Source organism: the organism of the source record quoted next, unplaced genomic scaffold, assembly GCF_019419815.1.
Source record: "Pyrus x bretschneideri cultivar Hongxiangsu unplaced genomic scaffold, Pyrus_bretschneideri_v1 Contig10, whole genome shotgun sequence".
Lineage (NCBI taxonomy): Eukaryota > Viridiplantae > Streptophyta > Magnoliopsida > Rosales > Rosaceae > Pyrus > Pyrus x bretschneideri.
The window spans coordinates 6,185,952-6,203,561 of record NW_025999391.1 but is presented as its reverse complement, the minus strand read 5'-3'; the positions used below and the strand labels follow the sequence as shown (position 1 = coordinate 6,203,561).

At 38.1% G+C, this 17,610-nt stretch overlaps 1 protein-coding gene across 1 annotated transcript; it reads right to left on the bottom strand.

The window, feature by feature from the left end:
• Positions 1–5,096: 5,096 nt before the first annotated feature.
• Positions 5,097–8,566, bottom strand: LOC103961439 (FT-interacting protein 4). Its single transcript, XM_009373984.3, has one exon. It carries the CDS (start codon positions 8,465–8,467, stop codon positions 5,384–5,386), a length of 3,084 nt encoding a protein of 1,027 aa, XP_009372259.2. The 5' UTR covers positions 8,468–8,566; the 3' UTR covers positions 5,097–5,383.
• Between the last annotated feature and the right edge of the window lie 9,044 nt (positions 8,567–17,610).

Sequence of the window (17,610 nt, the reverse complement as noted above, 5' to 3'; positions counted from 1 at the left end):
GTGGGACAGCCCATAAACTGAGAGACTTTCTGAATGGCAAAGGCAATGTCCGGCCGAGTTAACGTCAGGTATTGAAGGCCACCAACAAGCTGACGGTCACTAGTGGCATCAGGTAATGGGGTTCCAGAGTGTGTCGAGAGTTGGGTTTTGGCCGCAATAGAAGTGATGCATGGTTTACATTCAAGCATGCCGCTGCGTTTTAATAGTTCAAGAGTGTACTTGGTCTGTGTCAATCAAATTCCCGCATGTAAGTAGGATACCTCAACACCCAAAAAATAATGCAACTTGCCCAAATCTTTGAGTTCAAATTCAAGTCCCAATGTGTGAATGAAAGACTGAATTAAAGGAGGAGAATTACCAGTCAAAACAATATCGTCCACGTGTAGTAGAAAGATGAGAATCACTAAACCTTTATGAAAATTGAATATTGAGTTATCAGCACGACTCTGAACCAAGCACGTGGGGCTTGCTTGAGCCCATAAATGGCTTTATTTAATATACACACAAAGTTAGGACGACCAGGATCAATAAATCCTGTAGGCTGCGACATGTACACTTCCACCATGAGGGAACCATGAAGAAACGCATCTTTGACGTCTAGTTAATGAAGAGGCCACCCAAAAGAAATGGCAAGACTTAAGACTGTCCAAATTGTAGTTGGTTTGACAACGGGGCTGAAGGTCTCGTAAAAATCAATCCCTGGTTGCTGATGAAACCCCTTGACAACAAGGATCGCCTTATACTGTTCAATTGATCCATCGGATTTATGCTTTAACTTGAAAACCCATTTACACCCCACGGTATTGATGTTAGGAATAGGATGGACTAAAGTCCAGGTTCCTTGCTTGAGAAGAGTGTTAAACTCATCTACCATGGCCTGCCGCAAATGTGAAGATCAAGAAGCTTGGCAGAAACATGTCGACTCTTGATCATTGTCAACTATAGCGGTCAATGCAGCAGGAATGGGATGCGGGAGGCAAAAAATGAGCGCACCTTGGGCTTAAAAATTCTGGATTTGGATCGAGTTTGTGGACTACGGTGAGGAGACGGTGCATGAAGAGGCACCGCTTCAACATGTGCAGGAGAAAGTTGCGGCAGAACAGCAGCATCTGCAGCTGCAGACTGAGCAGCATCATGAACTGCAAGTTGAGTCATGTCGGGCTGTGAGGCAGCAAGCTGAGAGGTGTCGGTTGGTGAGGCACCGACATAAGGAACCATAGCTTCAATGGGAACAGCAGGAGGGACGGTGACATGAGGAACAAACACCAATTCAGATTCCCTAGCCTTGGAAGAAACACTAAGCTGCTCATAGGGAAACATGTTCTCATAAAAAATAACATGCCAAGAAATGTAAACTCGGCCAGTGAGTGGGTGTAAGCAGCAATATCCTTTGTACTGAGCACTGTATCCAATAAAAACACAAGACAATGATCTAGGTTGCAACTTGTTAGTTACGTAGTCACCAAGAAACGGAAAGCAAGCGCAAGCAAAAACACGAAGTGCCAAATAATCAGGAGTACGTCCAAATAAACATTGATAAGGCGACTTCTAGTTAAGTACAAAGGTGGGCAATCGATTCATTATATAGACACCAGTAGTGAGAGCCTCAGCCCAAAGATTGTGGGGAAGTTAGGCAGTGAGTAATAAAGTGTGACCAATCTTAGAAATATGACGATGCTTGCATTCTACAAGACCGTTCTGTTGAGGTGTATGTGGACATGAAAATCGAAGGTGAATCTTTTTTTGTGCACACAATTGTTGAAAAGACGAATTATTAAACTTTTTACCCCTATCACTTTGGAATTGTTTAATAGTTGTAGAAAATTGGGTTTGGACAAAGTTCACAAAATTACTAAAATGAGTAAATGACACCCCCCGATCTTGATATTCTCCGAGCACCAGGATAGGCACATGATGGCCGACACCCGAGGGTAAAGAAAGTCATTTATTGAATGCAAATGCTAAGAACAAGAAATAAATAAGACTTATAAATTTAAATATAATGAATATGCATTTAAGGAACGTGTTCAGAGCATACAACTAACTAGAACACTAAAAGAATTAATATAAAAATTGAATGAACAAGGAATGGGTCATACACCGAGATGACTCAAAGATGCCGATGCAGAAGTGTCTTGACGCTAGGATTGTATCCCTCGATTCTAAAACAAACATGAGTGGATCAAGTTGATATATATATATATATATATATATAAAATAAAATAGTTATCAACTTACTAGCCCCCAAAGTTTTATGAAAACATCAATAGCATAATATGTAGTAGGTTTTCCAAAAACCCTAGCATGCCATAAAACCTTTCATAAAACGTATATCATATATAGTATGCTAACTAGTGGTATCATAATCGACCCGAAGGCCAATATAATAATCTTCAATTGACCCGAATGCCCCTACATCACCCGACCCGAAGGCCCTTACATCACCTAACCCAAAGGTCAATATAATATCATTGCCCAGAGGCAGAACAGTGACCACTAAATATGCACAAAATATTGAATATAGTCTTTCCAAACATAGGTACATATATCTCAAAAACATCTTCATAGAATAAAGTCATCAATCATCTATACTATAAAGAAGCGTGTAAAAACATGTTCTAAACAGTATATCGTCATCCATCAGATATCCTAGAAAGAACATGGATTCGATAGAAAATATGGTATTCTAAAATATTCTAAGTAAGCATAATATCTCATGAAACGTAATCATAAAATCATGTTTTTCATGTATGCATTTCTAATATTAAAACATGCATTTTTAAAAGGGGTCCAGTTACAGATATTTTACTGCTGAAGAGCCACGCAAACTAGCGAAGCCAGAAACACCACAATAAATGCACCTAAGCACATAAAAAGTCCAATTAATAATACTCTGTTAAGAAATCATGCACACACAAACCAAAAAAATAAAATAAAACTCTGTTCAAATGATTGAATTTGAAAAAACGGACGTTAGAAACGGGTCCATGACATTGAAATTAGCATAGGAGGGTCCCAGATGAATACCCGAAACAGTCAATGAAAAGTCAACGTTGACCATTGACCGGTCAAAGTCCAAGTCCATGCTGACTGTTGACTGAGTCAACGATCAGACCAGGTCAAAGTCAATGGGTCCAAGTCAAAGGTATTGGGTTGGATCGGGTTGGGCCTAAAGGGTTTAAGTCCAATGGGGTTTAGGGTTTAAAGGGTATTAGGCTTTAAAGCCCGACTCAAGGGTTAATTGGGTTTGGGCCTAAGGGTTAGTTCGATTTTGGGGTTTTCTGGGCTTTGGGCTTTGGGTTTATGGGCTAGGTAACTCGGCCCAAAGGCCTGGGTTGAAGGTGGTTTTCAGGCCACACTTTTGCTGGTTTCTGGGCTACTTTCAAACACACATAACTTCTTCGTTACTCTACCAAATCAAGTGATTCAAAAACCAAAATTGTAGTACTCGACGAGATGAAGAGATTTTCACCTTGCATGATGGCTAACTCATCGTGGTTTGGCCGAAAAACGCCTTGAAAGGGGCGGTGCTTGTCGAAAAATTTGGAAAAGCTACTTTGATATGTGATTTACTCACATACACAACTTAAAACAAGCTTTGATCTACTCCTAAAACACAACCAAAAAGTTTCTAGAAGCTTACCAATGTCGGAAAATTACGAAAACTTCGGGGAAGACGATGAATAGTGAAAACATTGCTAGAGGGTTCCTTGGCTTGTCACGGAGTTTTCAAAGCTTCTCTTTGCAAGTGGTGGTGATTTGGGGTTCTTGTTTGTGTGTGTGATTCAGAGAAGGGAGAGGGAGGGCACGAAAAAAATGGGGGAGAGAGCTAGAGACAAAGAGAGAAGGTGAGGGAGAGAAAGAGAGTTGATAGTTTTAGGAAGGGAGAAATAGGGGTCACGGGTCCAAGAAGAAGAGGAAGAAGGGGGGCCGGGTAGGAGGAAACCAAAAAGGAAAAAGGGACCCACGTGGCACACACATTAAGATCCAAAAATAATTTTTAAAATCGGGGGTGGGGTTTTATAGTAAAGACTTCATATTTATACCGCATGGGAAAATGCATGAAAAACGCGTATAATCATCCATAAATAAAACATAATAACGAAACCTAGAAACATAAGCTATAGGAGACATCCAAATAGCTGAATGAATTAAATCAAATGGAGAATTAGAATAGTGTTCAGACAAATTGAACGACAAGCGATGAGACTTCGCCAACGCACAATTATTACAAAATTCCTTATTTGAAACTGAAAAATTGGACCCTAACAAATGCCCAGAAGCTAAAACACTAACTACTTCACAAGATGGATGCCCGAGATGACGATGCCATAAGGAGGGTAACGCAAAAACAGACACAAAAGCTTGCTTTGAAGTAGAATTCCTAGAAGCATAACCAAGTTTAATTGGGTAGAGTCCCTCCTCACATGGGCCCTGAAAAAGAACAACTCCCGTTTTCAAATCACGAATAACAAATCCCCAAGGAAAGAATGATAAACTAAATATATCGAGTTCCTTGTAATGGACAGTGTCTTCGGTCTACGTGAATTTTAGGCATTGTCTTGTCTGTATTTGCAGCGTTCTTCCCTGTCTATATTATCTTCTCATTCGCCTGTAATTTGACTTGGTGCTAACTGACAACAAAGAGACATTCGGGAGGGACCAGTCGACATGCGCGCCGGCGACTGACTATTTCTCTGCTGCTTCTACCTTTTGCGTTCTTTGGAATTCTCTGAGACCTCGTCCTGCTTGATATCCCCACAGTGCTCATCTGCAAGGCTCGTCCAAGGGGGAAAAACTCTCAAGACAGCTGTATCATCGTCATCTGCTTCGAATTTGATTATTTCCTTTCCCTTTCCTTCAGTCCAGAAAAAAAAAAACTTCCAGCCCTTGTATCTCCATGAAATCGCAGCATCGGTGTTCCACCATCCTGACATATCCCGGGTTACTTGACTGGAAAGTTTCACTGGATTAGTGGTCGATCTAAACTCAGATTAGTTTCACTAAGTTGTTCTGTTATACTTGAAGAAACTAATTATCTAAAATTAATGAGAAATTAACCATCAAAGTACGACGGTCTCATGAATTTCATCAGGTTGAATCCAATGTCTAGAACTCGGAATTAGATAAGGCCAATCAAGAAAAGCTAATAAATACAAATCAGATCAGATGGAAAGGAGCTTCCATGATACACGAATTTGCTTCCCTTCTGCTACAGAAGAGGCAGTAACACATCCCCTACGCGGCTACACATAACCGATAAACGACCAAAAAGGAAAGACAGCACCCTAACTCCTACCTACGAAACACAAAAGGCCCTTCCCTTTCCACCACACTGTCCAAAAGTCCTAAATCTGATGAATCATGGAGCGAATCCAACGGCCTACAGCAAGCTATCAGCCCTGGTGGGCAGCCTCCTGAAGAAATTCAAAGGCTGAGAAGGCAGCTTGCTCCTGAACCTTGGCGGTCGCAGCACATACAATCCCAGCAGAACCACCACAGCCTTAATTGGCACTGCATACAACACAAAAGTGGCAATCAAGCAGAAGATCACAAACAAGAATGTGGCTCTCGGGTCTCTCCAGCTCAGGAGTGCTTGGAATCGCTCGCCTTGCGTAGCCATGTCACCAACAACAGTTTGAATCCTCCCCGCCACGCTCCTTAGCCGGTCATACCTCATTCGAACAACCTCAGCGCTCCGGCTTGTTGGAAAAGAATCGAATTCCTCATCCAATTCATCAGCATAGACGCTCTCAGCGTGGGAAAGGCGGGTGTCCATGTGGGGTGGTTGGCGCGGTCTAGACCTATAACGCCAAAGTCCCACTAAGGCCATGTAGAGCAAAATCATTGGGATGATGAGGTCTGGATATGCAACCAGCAAGAGGAAAAGTGCAACAACTAAAGCTGAGATAACAGGGCGGTTCCAACTACGGATCAACTCCACCCATCTTCCCATAGCAACAAGTCCTGAAACAACATTCATTAGTCGAAAGAAGTTGGCTTTGCTCCTCCTCATGCTCCACATATGGGAATCGTGATCAAGCATGTATTCAACCACCTCTCTGCCCAATGGCGGCTCTGCCCGGCTAAGCCTAGAGGCCACCACATTCATCGCTTGGTACCTCAAAGTCTCCAACTGATTCACACTCAAAGGGTTCACAAAATGCATCTTTGGAAGCAGCGGCATTGTGTACATGTGCAGCATGTTAGCCATATTGGCACATGAAAACCGAATAGCCAGATGAAGCTCACCCATTTTCTTGACCCCTGAAGTGTGCAGCATCATGAGGGGATACGAATGAGTATAAACTCGATCAGATTCCAGCGTAGACAAGCGAATTCTAACCTTCCCAATACGCAAATCACGAGCTCCTGGATTGTTAGCCAAGTTCTTGTCAATCCGGGAGTTATCAAACACCCCAATTGTGACAACTGTGCAGGGATCATACACCTCCCAAGTGTACTGCTCGTTCCATTTCGGGGACAAGCTTTCTACAACGGTGCGAGTTCGAACCCATTTTTGGCCATACTTTGCAACACAATAGGCATCACTACACCCGCCTTTGCCTTCTTTTATTTTCATTGGCATAAGCCCTGTTGCGCCCAAAATCCCCATCTCAAGCACACCAATGTGAGACTTCCACAGCCGCTTGTCAGTCGGCTTAAGATCACTGCTGTACATTGTGGCCTCATCTAGCACATGATAACCACCATCAAGTGAAACCCGGAGATGGATTCTAGAACCAAACCTTGTCATCATTTTGGACTCTGCTGCTCCTCCATTGCCGAAATGGTGGTTGTCAAGGTTGAACCATCTTGAAACGACGGGCTTTTCATCTGTTCGCCTTTCTATTGCTTGCACCGGAAGTAGCACTCTTCCCACCACCTCATCACGCCCCGGCCCAACCCTATCCTCAATAGCAACCAATAAGTAGTCCTCTATTGGCTCAGCCACCACAAACATCATCTCCTCATTCCAAAAAGGATTAGAGAGGCTCCTCACACTACTAGGCTGTGCAATTCTAGTCCTCAAAACCTGGTTTCCCACCTGAACTTTCGTGGAAAGCTCGGGAAACCTCATCATTGCAGACCCCTTCTCGCCAGGGACAATGTCTTGAGCTTCGATAACCGACACTCTCAGATACCACAGCCTTGGGGACAAATAAACCTTGGACTTAATCGAACAAAGCCCGTCAAAATTCACATTGGCAGCCTTCGAATGCCAAGACTCAGCAAATGCCTCATCAGCCTGAGTCCCAAACCAAATTGAAAGCATAACCTCCCCTGCTTTCGACTTGTCCCCCTTCTTATCCTCCATTCTGTACCACTGCGGAGCCAACTGACTATCCGGAGGAACCCTCCTCGGAACCTCATTCAAATCAAACCAAACACGGCCCAAGAAATCATCTTTGTTGCTCTCTTTCACAAAAATCTCCACCATTGATGACTGTATGCTTTCCTTCGAAAAGGCGAAAACCTGACCCCACTCAACATTGTTCAAACCAACCCTCTTTGTAACCCCTCTGTAGTTCCCTAACTTCACTTCCGCCACCAAATCCCCGCCGCCAAACAACGAGACATCTTTCGCTTTCACAACCCTCACATACAGATACTGCATTTGCTCAACAAGGTCATAAGTAGAGCTAGTTTTGTCCTTCTTCATAGACTCACCACCGAGCTGCGGCCGAGTCTCCTTAAGCGAAAACTCGCCCAACCCATTTGAGTACACACTCCCACCCCCACCTCCGCCAGTCCCTCTGTCGCCGGCGGCGGATACACCAATCCCAGGCCCTGGATTAATCAAAACAGGCTTATTTATCATCATCATCTCACCTGCATTTTGCTGCTCCTGATTCTTGAACCCGCCGTTGTGGTTCTGGTTCTGCTGAGTCGGCTTCGATCCCTGCACCAGCTGCTGATTCACCGCCATAGCCGAGTTCCCCCCCTGAAGCTTGTTCTTCTTCTTCGAAAACCCGGAACCCGACACAGTAGACGCAGAAACAGAGGAGGAGGAGACTGTTCCATTTCCATTACCCCCAGATTCCTTGACCTCCTCCCTAGTCGAAAGGTAGAGCTTCAAGCTGATTTCTCCTCTGATGTGAGAAAATAAGCTCCTTTTGTCGAGAGTGAAAAGCTGGGGGACCTCTTCGCCTTCTTTCTGAATGTTGGAGCCCGAAACGCGGACTTTTCCAAGGAAATTCCGGCTGCTGCTGGACCGCCGCTCGTTGAAAACGTTCGCTTCGATGGTTCTGTAGGGAAGGTCGGCGGCGTCTTTGACGTGGAAGACGAGCTTTTCGTTCCAGATAGGGTTGAGGTCTTTGTATTTGACTTGGGTTCGGAGGCGCTGGTTCTCGAACTCGATTTCTACGAAGGGGGAGGAGCAGCCTTCGCCGTCTTTCGGCATGAGGTTGTGCGCCGCCACCACCTCCACCACCAGCTTTTCTTTGGCGGTGGTGCTCACGGTCATGGCTCCGGTTGTTTGATGAAGAACAAGAAAGCAACTTGAAACTTGAGAGAGAGAGAGAGAGAGAGAGAGAGAGAGAGAGAGGGAACAATGGGACAATGCAGAGGCAAACGAGAGAAGAAGATGTTGAACAGATAGGACAAAGAAATGGGGAGAGAGAGAGAGGGAGGGGGGGAACAAATGGATAGGCTCAAGAAAGCTCAAAAATACTGTGAATTCAGACGAGCGTGCAGCAGAGTTATTCCGCTGAGGAGAGAGAGAGAGAGAGAGAGAGAGTCTGCCAAAGTGTACAGAGATATGGACTGAGTTGGTAAGCAAAAAAAACAGTCAAATTTCCAGCGTCTCACTTGGGGCGCGTTTAGTGTACGCACCAGTGGGCAAGACCTCAAAGGAGGGAAACGGTTGGACAGATTGGATATAGTGGGACCCAACTGCATTCTTTAACGTTAACCTACCATGCAAACCAGATTACCATTTCTGTAGCCCCGAATTAATTAGTGGGGTCAACGGACTTATCATGTTGTTCGGGTCGGGTAAAGAATGTGATTTGCATCCACAACTCACAACTACAAAAGTAACAAATTAAACAAATTTTTGGTCCTTGTGATTACCGTGTTCAAAGAAAAAGTAAATAGCACTCTTTGTTTGGCTAAAGAATTAAATATTTGTTGTTGGTTCCCATTAATTTAATTAAATATCAATGTTCAAAAATGCTTAACAACTACTGCGATTATTTCTTTTCATTTAAAAAATAAGAAAGGACAGCTAGATATACCTAGACGTTCACCTAGCTTGTCTAAGCATTAAGCCCTTGTCCACCCCCCCTAATGCCTAGAACCTTTGTAGAATCTTGGGTAAAACGTCAAAATAAATTGTCCAAAGTAACTAGGATCTTCATGTTCATAACTAATTTGGGTAATTACTTAATTAGTACAAAGTTCTTCTTAGAGTCGGTGATCATACAGTTTTGTTACTATCTACAATACATTGATAATTTTTAAAACGTTTGATCATATATAATTTATTGCCTAAACGTACGTTTTCTAAGTTTGAGAACTAAGCTTAACTTGCATAAAGTCATATTTGTGATGAGTCGTAGCCCGTTGACACTGATAGCTTGCATTTTCTTCGATAAACACAGGTTAAAAAGTAGTATAATTTGACATGAATTATGCTAGGTAGATCAACTTTTTAGATCAACTTCATAAACTATATGATGTATCACCGACTTACCAATAAGAAACAAGCACGTTAATTATCACTTGAGTAATAACCAATCATCAACAACCACTCATATAGCTTACAAAAATTGAAATAAATGGTTGGTCTTCCTAGCATTACCAACCCACCACCCGAGTTTTTATTCGAAATAGGAAGCAAAATGTTTGATGAAAAGTTAAGCTGAAAAATAGGATGTTTAATAAGCACCTCATTGAGGGAAAAGATATTTTAGTATATTTGGAATATGTACACCATATCATAATACAAGTAGATAAATATTAAATAACATATCATATTTTTACTACTAGTGTGACACTTAGTGTACAAGCTTATATTTCCAATGAATGGAAAAATCTATCCATTGAAGAAGTAGAACATTGAGAAATGCTAAGGAGCCTAAGACCATCTCCAATCCATGGGATAAAGCTTAAAATATAAGCTTTAAAACCCCCCAAAACCATCTCCAACCATTGGGCTAAAATAAGCTATGGGAAGAAAATATATCTTTGTGCTAGATTTAAACCTGGCTTAAATTATTTTGAATCCACCAAACTGTTATATTTCAAATCTTATTTTGTTTTTTACTTATAATCTAACGGCTATGATCAAATGAGATCAAATCTAAGGGTTAAAAAAAAAGATTTGACGGCCCAAAATTAAATCTAATGTTTAAAATAATTTAAGAAAATTATTAAGTCAAATTTAACTTAAACTTTATAAATACCTATGTATTTGTATGATTTTTAATTACTTATCAGAATTTAAATATTTTTAGATCAAAATGTTAATAAAACTAAATAAGAATAATGTACATAAATTTAATTTTCAAAAAAGTTACTGAAAAAAAAAGGCTGAAAATCATTATTTAATAATCTCGGACTAAAATTTTTGGGTTATGACTTAAAATTTTTTTACTTAAATTTTTAAACTTTATCCCTCAGGGTTGGAGATGGTCTTAGAAGTGAGATAGCATCATAGCAAAGAGTTCATATGAATCACACTTTAATTAAGAGAGTCTCCTTACCTTTTCTCTAATTTAATATTAAACTTGTCATATATAAGAGTCAAACCTAATATTTCTTACTATCCCAATTTTGAAACAAAATAAAATACCCATTTTTGTGAAAGATAAATGTTAAGGAGACTTTCTTAAAAGTAGAATTCTCTATAAATACTCTGTCACCTCATAGTTTAATACTAATTTATGTGCCTAGCCATTTAGTACTACGGTCTAGTGATATTTCTCTTCACTTGTAAGTGAGAGGTCTTAGGTTCGATTCTCGCCAAAGGCGAATTTGAACCACATTATTACTAGCTCATTGTGAGGCTGAACCCACCCACTCCCCTTTAGTATAGATGATATTGTTTGTTCAAAAGAAAAAAAAAATCTTGTGCCAATATTATAAAATCTTATGCAAAAAACAAGGTTCTAAAAATCCCTGTAGGGGCCTAGTGCCTAGACAGATTTATGTAAATTTATTATATATCTTATAAATAAATGCCTATTTACACCTAAAAAAAAATATACTTGTATGGATAATAAAATAATGATAAAATGCAAAAATAGAAGTAGAAGAATACACAAATGATATATATCCAAAAAATTCAATATTTAAAAAATAGTAAGCATATAATCATAATGAGGAGGATTTGGATGATAGACTAAATTCTTCTTGTTCATGAATCATGATCCTTGCATTAGATTGGACATAGGCTAAATTATTTAACCTTGTTATATCTAGTTTATTTCTTTTCTTTTTATATATCCCCTCAAAAGTGCTCAAATTCGTTTCACTATTGGATGAACTTGTAGTAAATCCATCATTTACAAATTAGGTACACCATTTTCATAAGTACACCACCATGAAACCTAAAAAGAAAAAAAACACACAATTAATAAAAAATATATAAAAAAAAATTGCATAGGACCACCTAGGGTTGCCTAGCTCCAGACTGATTTTTCGAAACCATTTGCCCAAAATCAAGACAGGCCTTCACCGCCTAACGCCTAAGCGGCGACCTAAACGGCCGCATAGGCCGAATTTTAGAACACTAACAAAAAAAATATAAAATTGTAGAGAATCCTTAAAAACTTCATTTCAAAAAAATTCTTCTTCACATTTCTCATGTTGAAAAAGATGAAGTCGTCATATGAAAATGGGTATAGGGTTTATCAATTGGCACACGCGTGCCAGAATCCGCAGAGAGAATCCAACAGTACCAAAACATTTTAAAATATCTCGAAGTCCGAGGTTCTTTTTTGAAGCGAACTACTTTCTTGTCTTTTCATTTTCTCCCCAAAACAATTTATTTTATTATATTTTTTATTATTCTTTCCTGTTTTGGAGAATGTACGGTCGTCGCAACTTCGAGGCGCGTGTTACAAGGTCCCCGTTATACTGTTACGCTGTACGCAACTTGGCTGGGGTCCCAACACTCTCCTCGAAATTTGCAATTCTCATAACCGTTGATTCTAACACAGCTTACGGCATTTCGGCCCATTCTTAACTAAGAAGTTTTAAATGAATATTTGATCACCACCATTTAGTGTGGTATATGTTCATCATTCGATTTATCATCGTTAGATGAGTTTGAATTTGAGATTTAAGTTTATTCATTACACGAATCTCAAAATTTAAATTCATCTAACGGTGATAAATATGATATTGAGCATATATCACACTAAATGTTGGTGAGCAAAAATGCTCCCAAAGTTTAACATCAGTTTATCGGAAACACGGTCATACACATTAAATGTTTATATAAGTGGTTGGATATTTGAAAATAAAAATTATCATCCATTTGTGTTATGGTAGATGATATATTGAAAAGTGTTATTTACATCTTGAAAAATTTCTCCGTGTTATAATGCTATCTTATTGTCTGACTAAACTAAATTATCATAATGTATTGTAAAATAGTGTTGTGAATAAAAAAAATATATCAATTGAAAATGTTTGTACATTGATAATGCGATCGTAGATTTACCATTACACATATTATAATTATAAAAAATTTGAAATATTAAATGAGATTTTTGAAATGCTAATAACGATTATATATATATATATATTATAATTGACATGTTGAATATATTTAAGTCAAATAATAACCAACTTTTGGTGTATTGGGTACTAAACATTTTACTCCCATTGGTGGTCATTGAGCTGGTCTCAAACACAGAAAAAATCTGGAAGTTTGACTCCTTTAACTTTCACATGTTTTCACACGGCTGGTTTTGTTTTCTTCTTTTAAGTTGAGTCTGTCAGGCACCTAGATGGTGATGAAGAAAACCGTAATGAAATCAGACGGCTACGAATGAAACTATAAATATTTTATAATATTTTTTTAAGAAAGCTCGACGGTAATGAAACTACAAATATGATGCTACTACCATTAGTTTGCATGTTTTAGCAGCAAGGAACGTGGTGGCACTGCATGCGTTTGACCTCAATGTCTTGATGTGGACTCACACCAAGAGCAACTTTCATGTTACGGTTATTCCGTTGTCATAGTGTTGTATGCTAATCCGCTTTGCAACGGTCAGGATTGATGGATTGTATACAAACTAATCCATGCTGGAAGGATTCACAAAGGTGTTTTGTCAGGAATTTAGATCCTCAGAGTTTGAGGATAGCGTTGAGGTTTTATTCAAATTACATTGGCATAAATACTCTTAGATTATCTCTAAAGGAGATTTCAAATCTTAAGTGGAATGTCATGTAATCAAATTTGAAGGTAGGAGCAAGCTCTAATCGATATGTCAATTCTATGTGGATTGACATATGAGTTTTTATATGTCAAATTTGACATATGAGAAAATGTGATGTCAAATAATTTTTAATTATTATTTTGTGTGGACCCATTAATGCACTAATTATAGATCTTGAAATTTTATTTCTTTTTAAAATGGGTCATACAAATATTATTTATAACAAAAAAAAAACATATAGGTTGGAAAAAGAGAAAATCTGACATTGTCACGTCAACCGTCAAATTAACATTTGACAATTTTCTTTTAACATCTCTTTTGAAGATGCTCGTAATGACCATATCACTTAATTTCGTAGGCTTACTAATTGGACTCGTGATGTAGGACCAACTTTGCTAAAGAGTTGTTTTATAGGGGATTAAAAAGAGAACTAAAGTATCTTAAATGGATGAGAATAGCTTCTTTATTATTGTATTTTGTTTTTTATTGTCTGAGTATGATATGAATTCAATCCAATTTAAGGTAGAGATGAGAATGATTATTTTATTATCCGAATATGATATGAATTCCATAACTTAATTATAAATAGGTTAAGGCTAATCCGATCCAATTTAACACATACTATTTGATTTTGTATTATTTTATATATATTATACTTGTGTGAAATAGTACGTAGTTTAAGTTTTTTTAGCATTCAAAATACACGTATAAGGATCCTATATTATACTAGTGATATTTTGTTTTTCTTTTTAAAGTCTTAAATTAAATCCTATAAGGATCCAAATCGATATGAAATCGATGTTAATCGAATACAGATCGACAAATCAGGCTTGATGATCTGAATAAGATCTGAATACGACAACTGATTATATGAATTCGAATATAAATTGACTGATCTGATCTAAATCTGACATGTGTACAAGTCTAGTGCGTTGTGAAAGTAACCGTGTTTGTGAATTATACAAAAAAATTGCTATGGGGCCAAACTAACTTGTAATTGCACTTTTTGAGTACTTTTTTTATACAAGAATATATTTTCATTTAATGTGTGAGGAAATAAATTAGTATCGAATTCGTCATTCATAAAATTCTAATCTAAGATAAACATTTACAAAATAAGAGAAATATATTAAATCGTAGGACTAAGTGAACTCTTTTTAGTATTTTTACAAATAAAAATAAGCAGTTATCAAGGGGTAGCCAACCGCAAAAAGAAGGGGTTTTTATCACATATGGTCTCTGAGATTGATCAAACTCATCATTTTGGTCCCTCACCTTTAAAATCAATCAATGTTATCCCTGGCATTCACTACTGCACATCAATTTGGTCATTTCATTAAGATTTTGTCAACTATTCTTTTAGTTTGTATGCGGGACCCACAAATCCAATGAAATAGTGACACATGGATTACACAAAATAAGGGTTTTTATCACAAATGGTCCCTAATATTGATTCAACTCCTCATTTTGGTCCGTGAATTTCAAAAATCGATAAATTTGGTCTCTGACTTTCAATAGCGCATGTCAATTTAATCATTCCATTAAAGTTTTGTCAATATTTTTCGTTAGAGACCAAAATGCTAAATTTGATCAATCTTGGGAATCATTTGCACTAAAAACTCAAAAAGAAAAGATGATAAGGTAACATAAGCATATTGAAGTCCAAATTCAAATTTTTAATCCTTGGCTAGGATGACATGGTTGTGCATGCCTATTAGGTAAAATAATAAGGGATTTATAATCATTTTAATTGCAAAAAATTTAATGTAATAATTATGGGATTAATTACACTAACATTCTCTGAGATTTTTTGAATTTTCACAAAACAACCTCAGGTTTAAAACATTATACTAACATCCCTTCAGGTTTTAATACACTTTCATAAATGCCCCTTTGGTAAAAAATTTGTCTATAAAAAGACAAATTTACCCTTATAATTTATCACTCAACAAAACAAAAACCTTTTATAAATAAATAAAAAAAGAAAATCAAATTAAAAATTACACAAAACATTGATGGTTGATATGATGAACGAGGGATCAATTGATAGAGGTTTTGGAGGAGGGCAAGGATTTGGAGTCCGAAAACGTAAAGTTTGAGCCTTGTGGTTGGATTTTTGAGACTGGTCTAGGATAAAAGAAACCCTACTGGGGTTTTGCCGGTCTGAGTTTGCTCAAGACAATTTGTTCCCACGAATCAGTCAGGAACTTGGTTGTGAGCGTTGGGCCAGTTCCTCAATTGATCGAGCTCTTCTCCGGTTTGAATCACTAGTGTTTGGATTGTAAATTATATCATACTTCACGGCCAAAACATAATCAGTTAAGCCATTGAACTACAACCAACATATAACAATATATAACCTCAGTAAACCCTAATACGAATAAAGAAAACATACTTGCTGTCGAAGACATCATGCATGGATACTAGGATTAGCCTTCTCTTCTCTGGTGTTTAATACAATACAACCTTCAATGGGACTGGTTTTCTTTATAAAATCACACCGAGAAGAGAGACCAAGAACCTTTCTTTTATTTGCATGAAAAACAATAACTGCTACCGCCCATTAGGGTTTCGGTTATTGCCAGTTACTTAGAGTTGTTAACCAACTCTAATTCAAACATTATAACTTAATGTTTTTCCCTCCATTTATCTATATGGCCATATAATCTTTTATCTAGATGTCGGCATATATATAAATAGACAAAGGTCTGATCACACTCAACCAATAAAATCTTACATGGATAGCCCTTCATGTTCTAGAAGTTTTGTCAACACTTCCTGACGAAGGCCGGCATTGAAAGATTGTACCAAGAAATTTCCCAGTGTAGTTAGACTACTGATGAAGGTTTCAGAGAGCTGCACTCAGCTCACACTGTCGAACTCGTGAGCGGTTTGCAAGCTTGCACCGGACGGATGCGCTTCGCTTGCGGTAGGGGCGGGTTTGGCAGCCAAGCTGCTGCTTGTAATTCAAAGTGGTTGAAATCCTGTACTGAAGCAAAGAATTGCTGAGCTCCTGAAGTTGTGTAGTCTAAATACACCGCTGCACTATTCATTCCGAAGTGTAAGTTTACTGGAACAGTACTATGAAGAAAATATGGCACTTTGTTGTTTAATGTAATTTTTAATTTTCTATTCTTTTTCTTATTTATTTATAAAAGTTTTTTTTTAATTTTGTTAAGTAAATAATTATAAGGGTAGATTTGTCTTTTTATAGACAGATTTTCAATCAAAGTGACATTTGTGAATGAATGAAAACTTAAAAATGTCAGTGTAATGTTTCAAAATCTGAGGGTTTTTTGTAATGCACTGTTAGCTAGGGTTTTGAACAAGCCAAAAATGCTCCTTTATCTAAATTCAACTCGTCAATATTAAAACAAAGAATCTAAAATGTCTACGATAGCAGCAGCAGCAGCGTAGCTCAAGCTCGTCACATTCCTATAACCAAGGCTGCGCAGAAGCTTATTCTTTGCCGTTTTACAAGGTCTAACATTCTTCCCCTTTTATTGTATGATCTCTCTCAGTTTTAATCTCTCTCAATTTCCAGAGAAGAATTTTGTTTATTCTTTTTATGTAATTTGTGTTATACAATTCTTTATCAATTAAGAAGGTTAGCAGATGTTAATAGTCTTTATCTGCTTGTGTAATGATATGTAATGGCTACATCAAGGGAGGGAAAATCGAATTTGGAACTTCGAGTGCAGGGGGAGGATGTCATGAAAAATTAGTGTTTTCTTGCATCAATTATGTTATGTAATAGTCACGTCAGGGAAGGGGAAATCGAACTAAAGACCTGATGGCTTTAATTAACCAACTGAGCTATACGTTCTCTTTCTGCGGTGGTTTATTGATTTTTAAATTTCGTCCATTGTCCAATCCTTGTATCTGTTTTTTGCAGCCTTAGCTAATACGAATTGATAATGGAGAGCATTGACACCATAATACGAATACATGAACGTGAAAAAAGACAGCAGGAATACAACAAAAGAAGAACAAGAAGTTTTTGGTACTATAGAAATCCAATGGTCCCAGCAACTCAGTTCTCGATTGCAACTTTGCAATTGCAATCGATAGAGGCTCTATTTAACGAAGGAGATTGTGCTATCTGTTTAGATGAAATTTCAGTGGGGGCACAATTCACTCGCATGCCGTGCTTGATCAATAAATTCCATACTGATTGCATTGTTAAGTGGCTGAATAAAAATCATGAATGCCG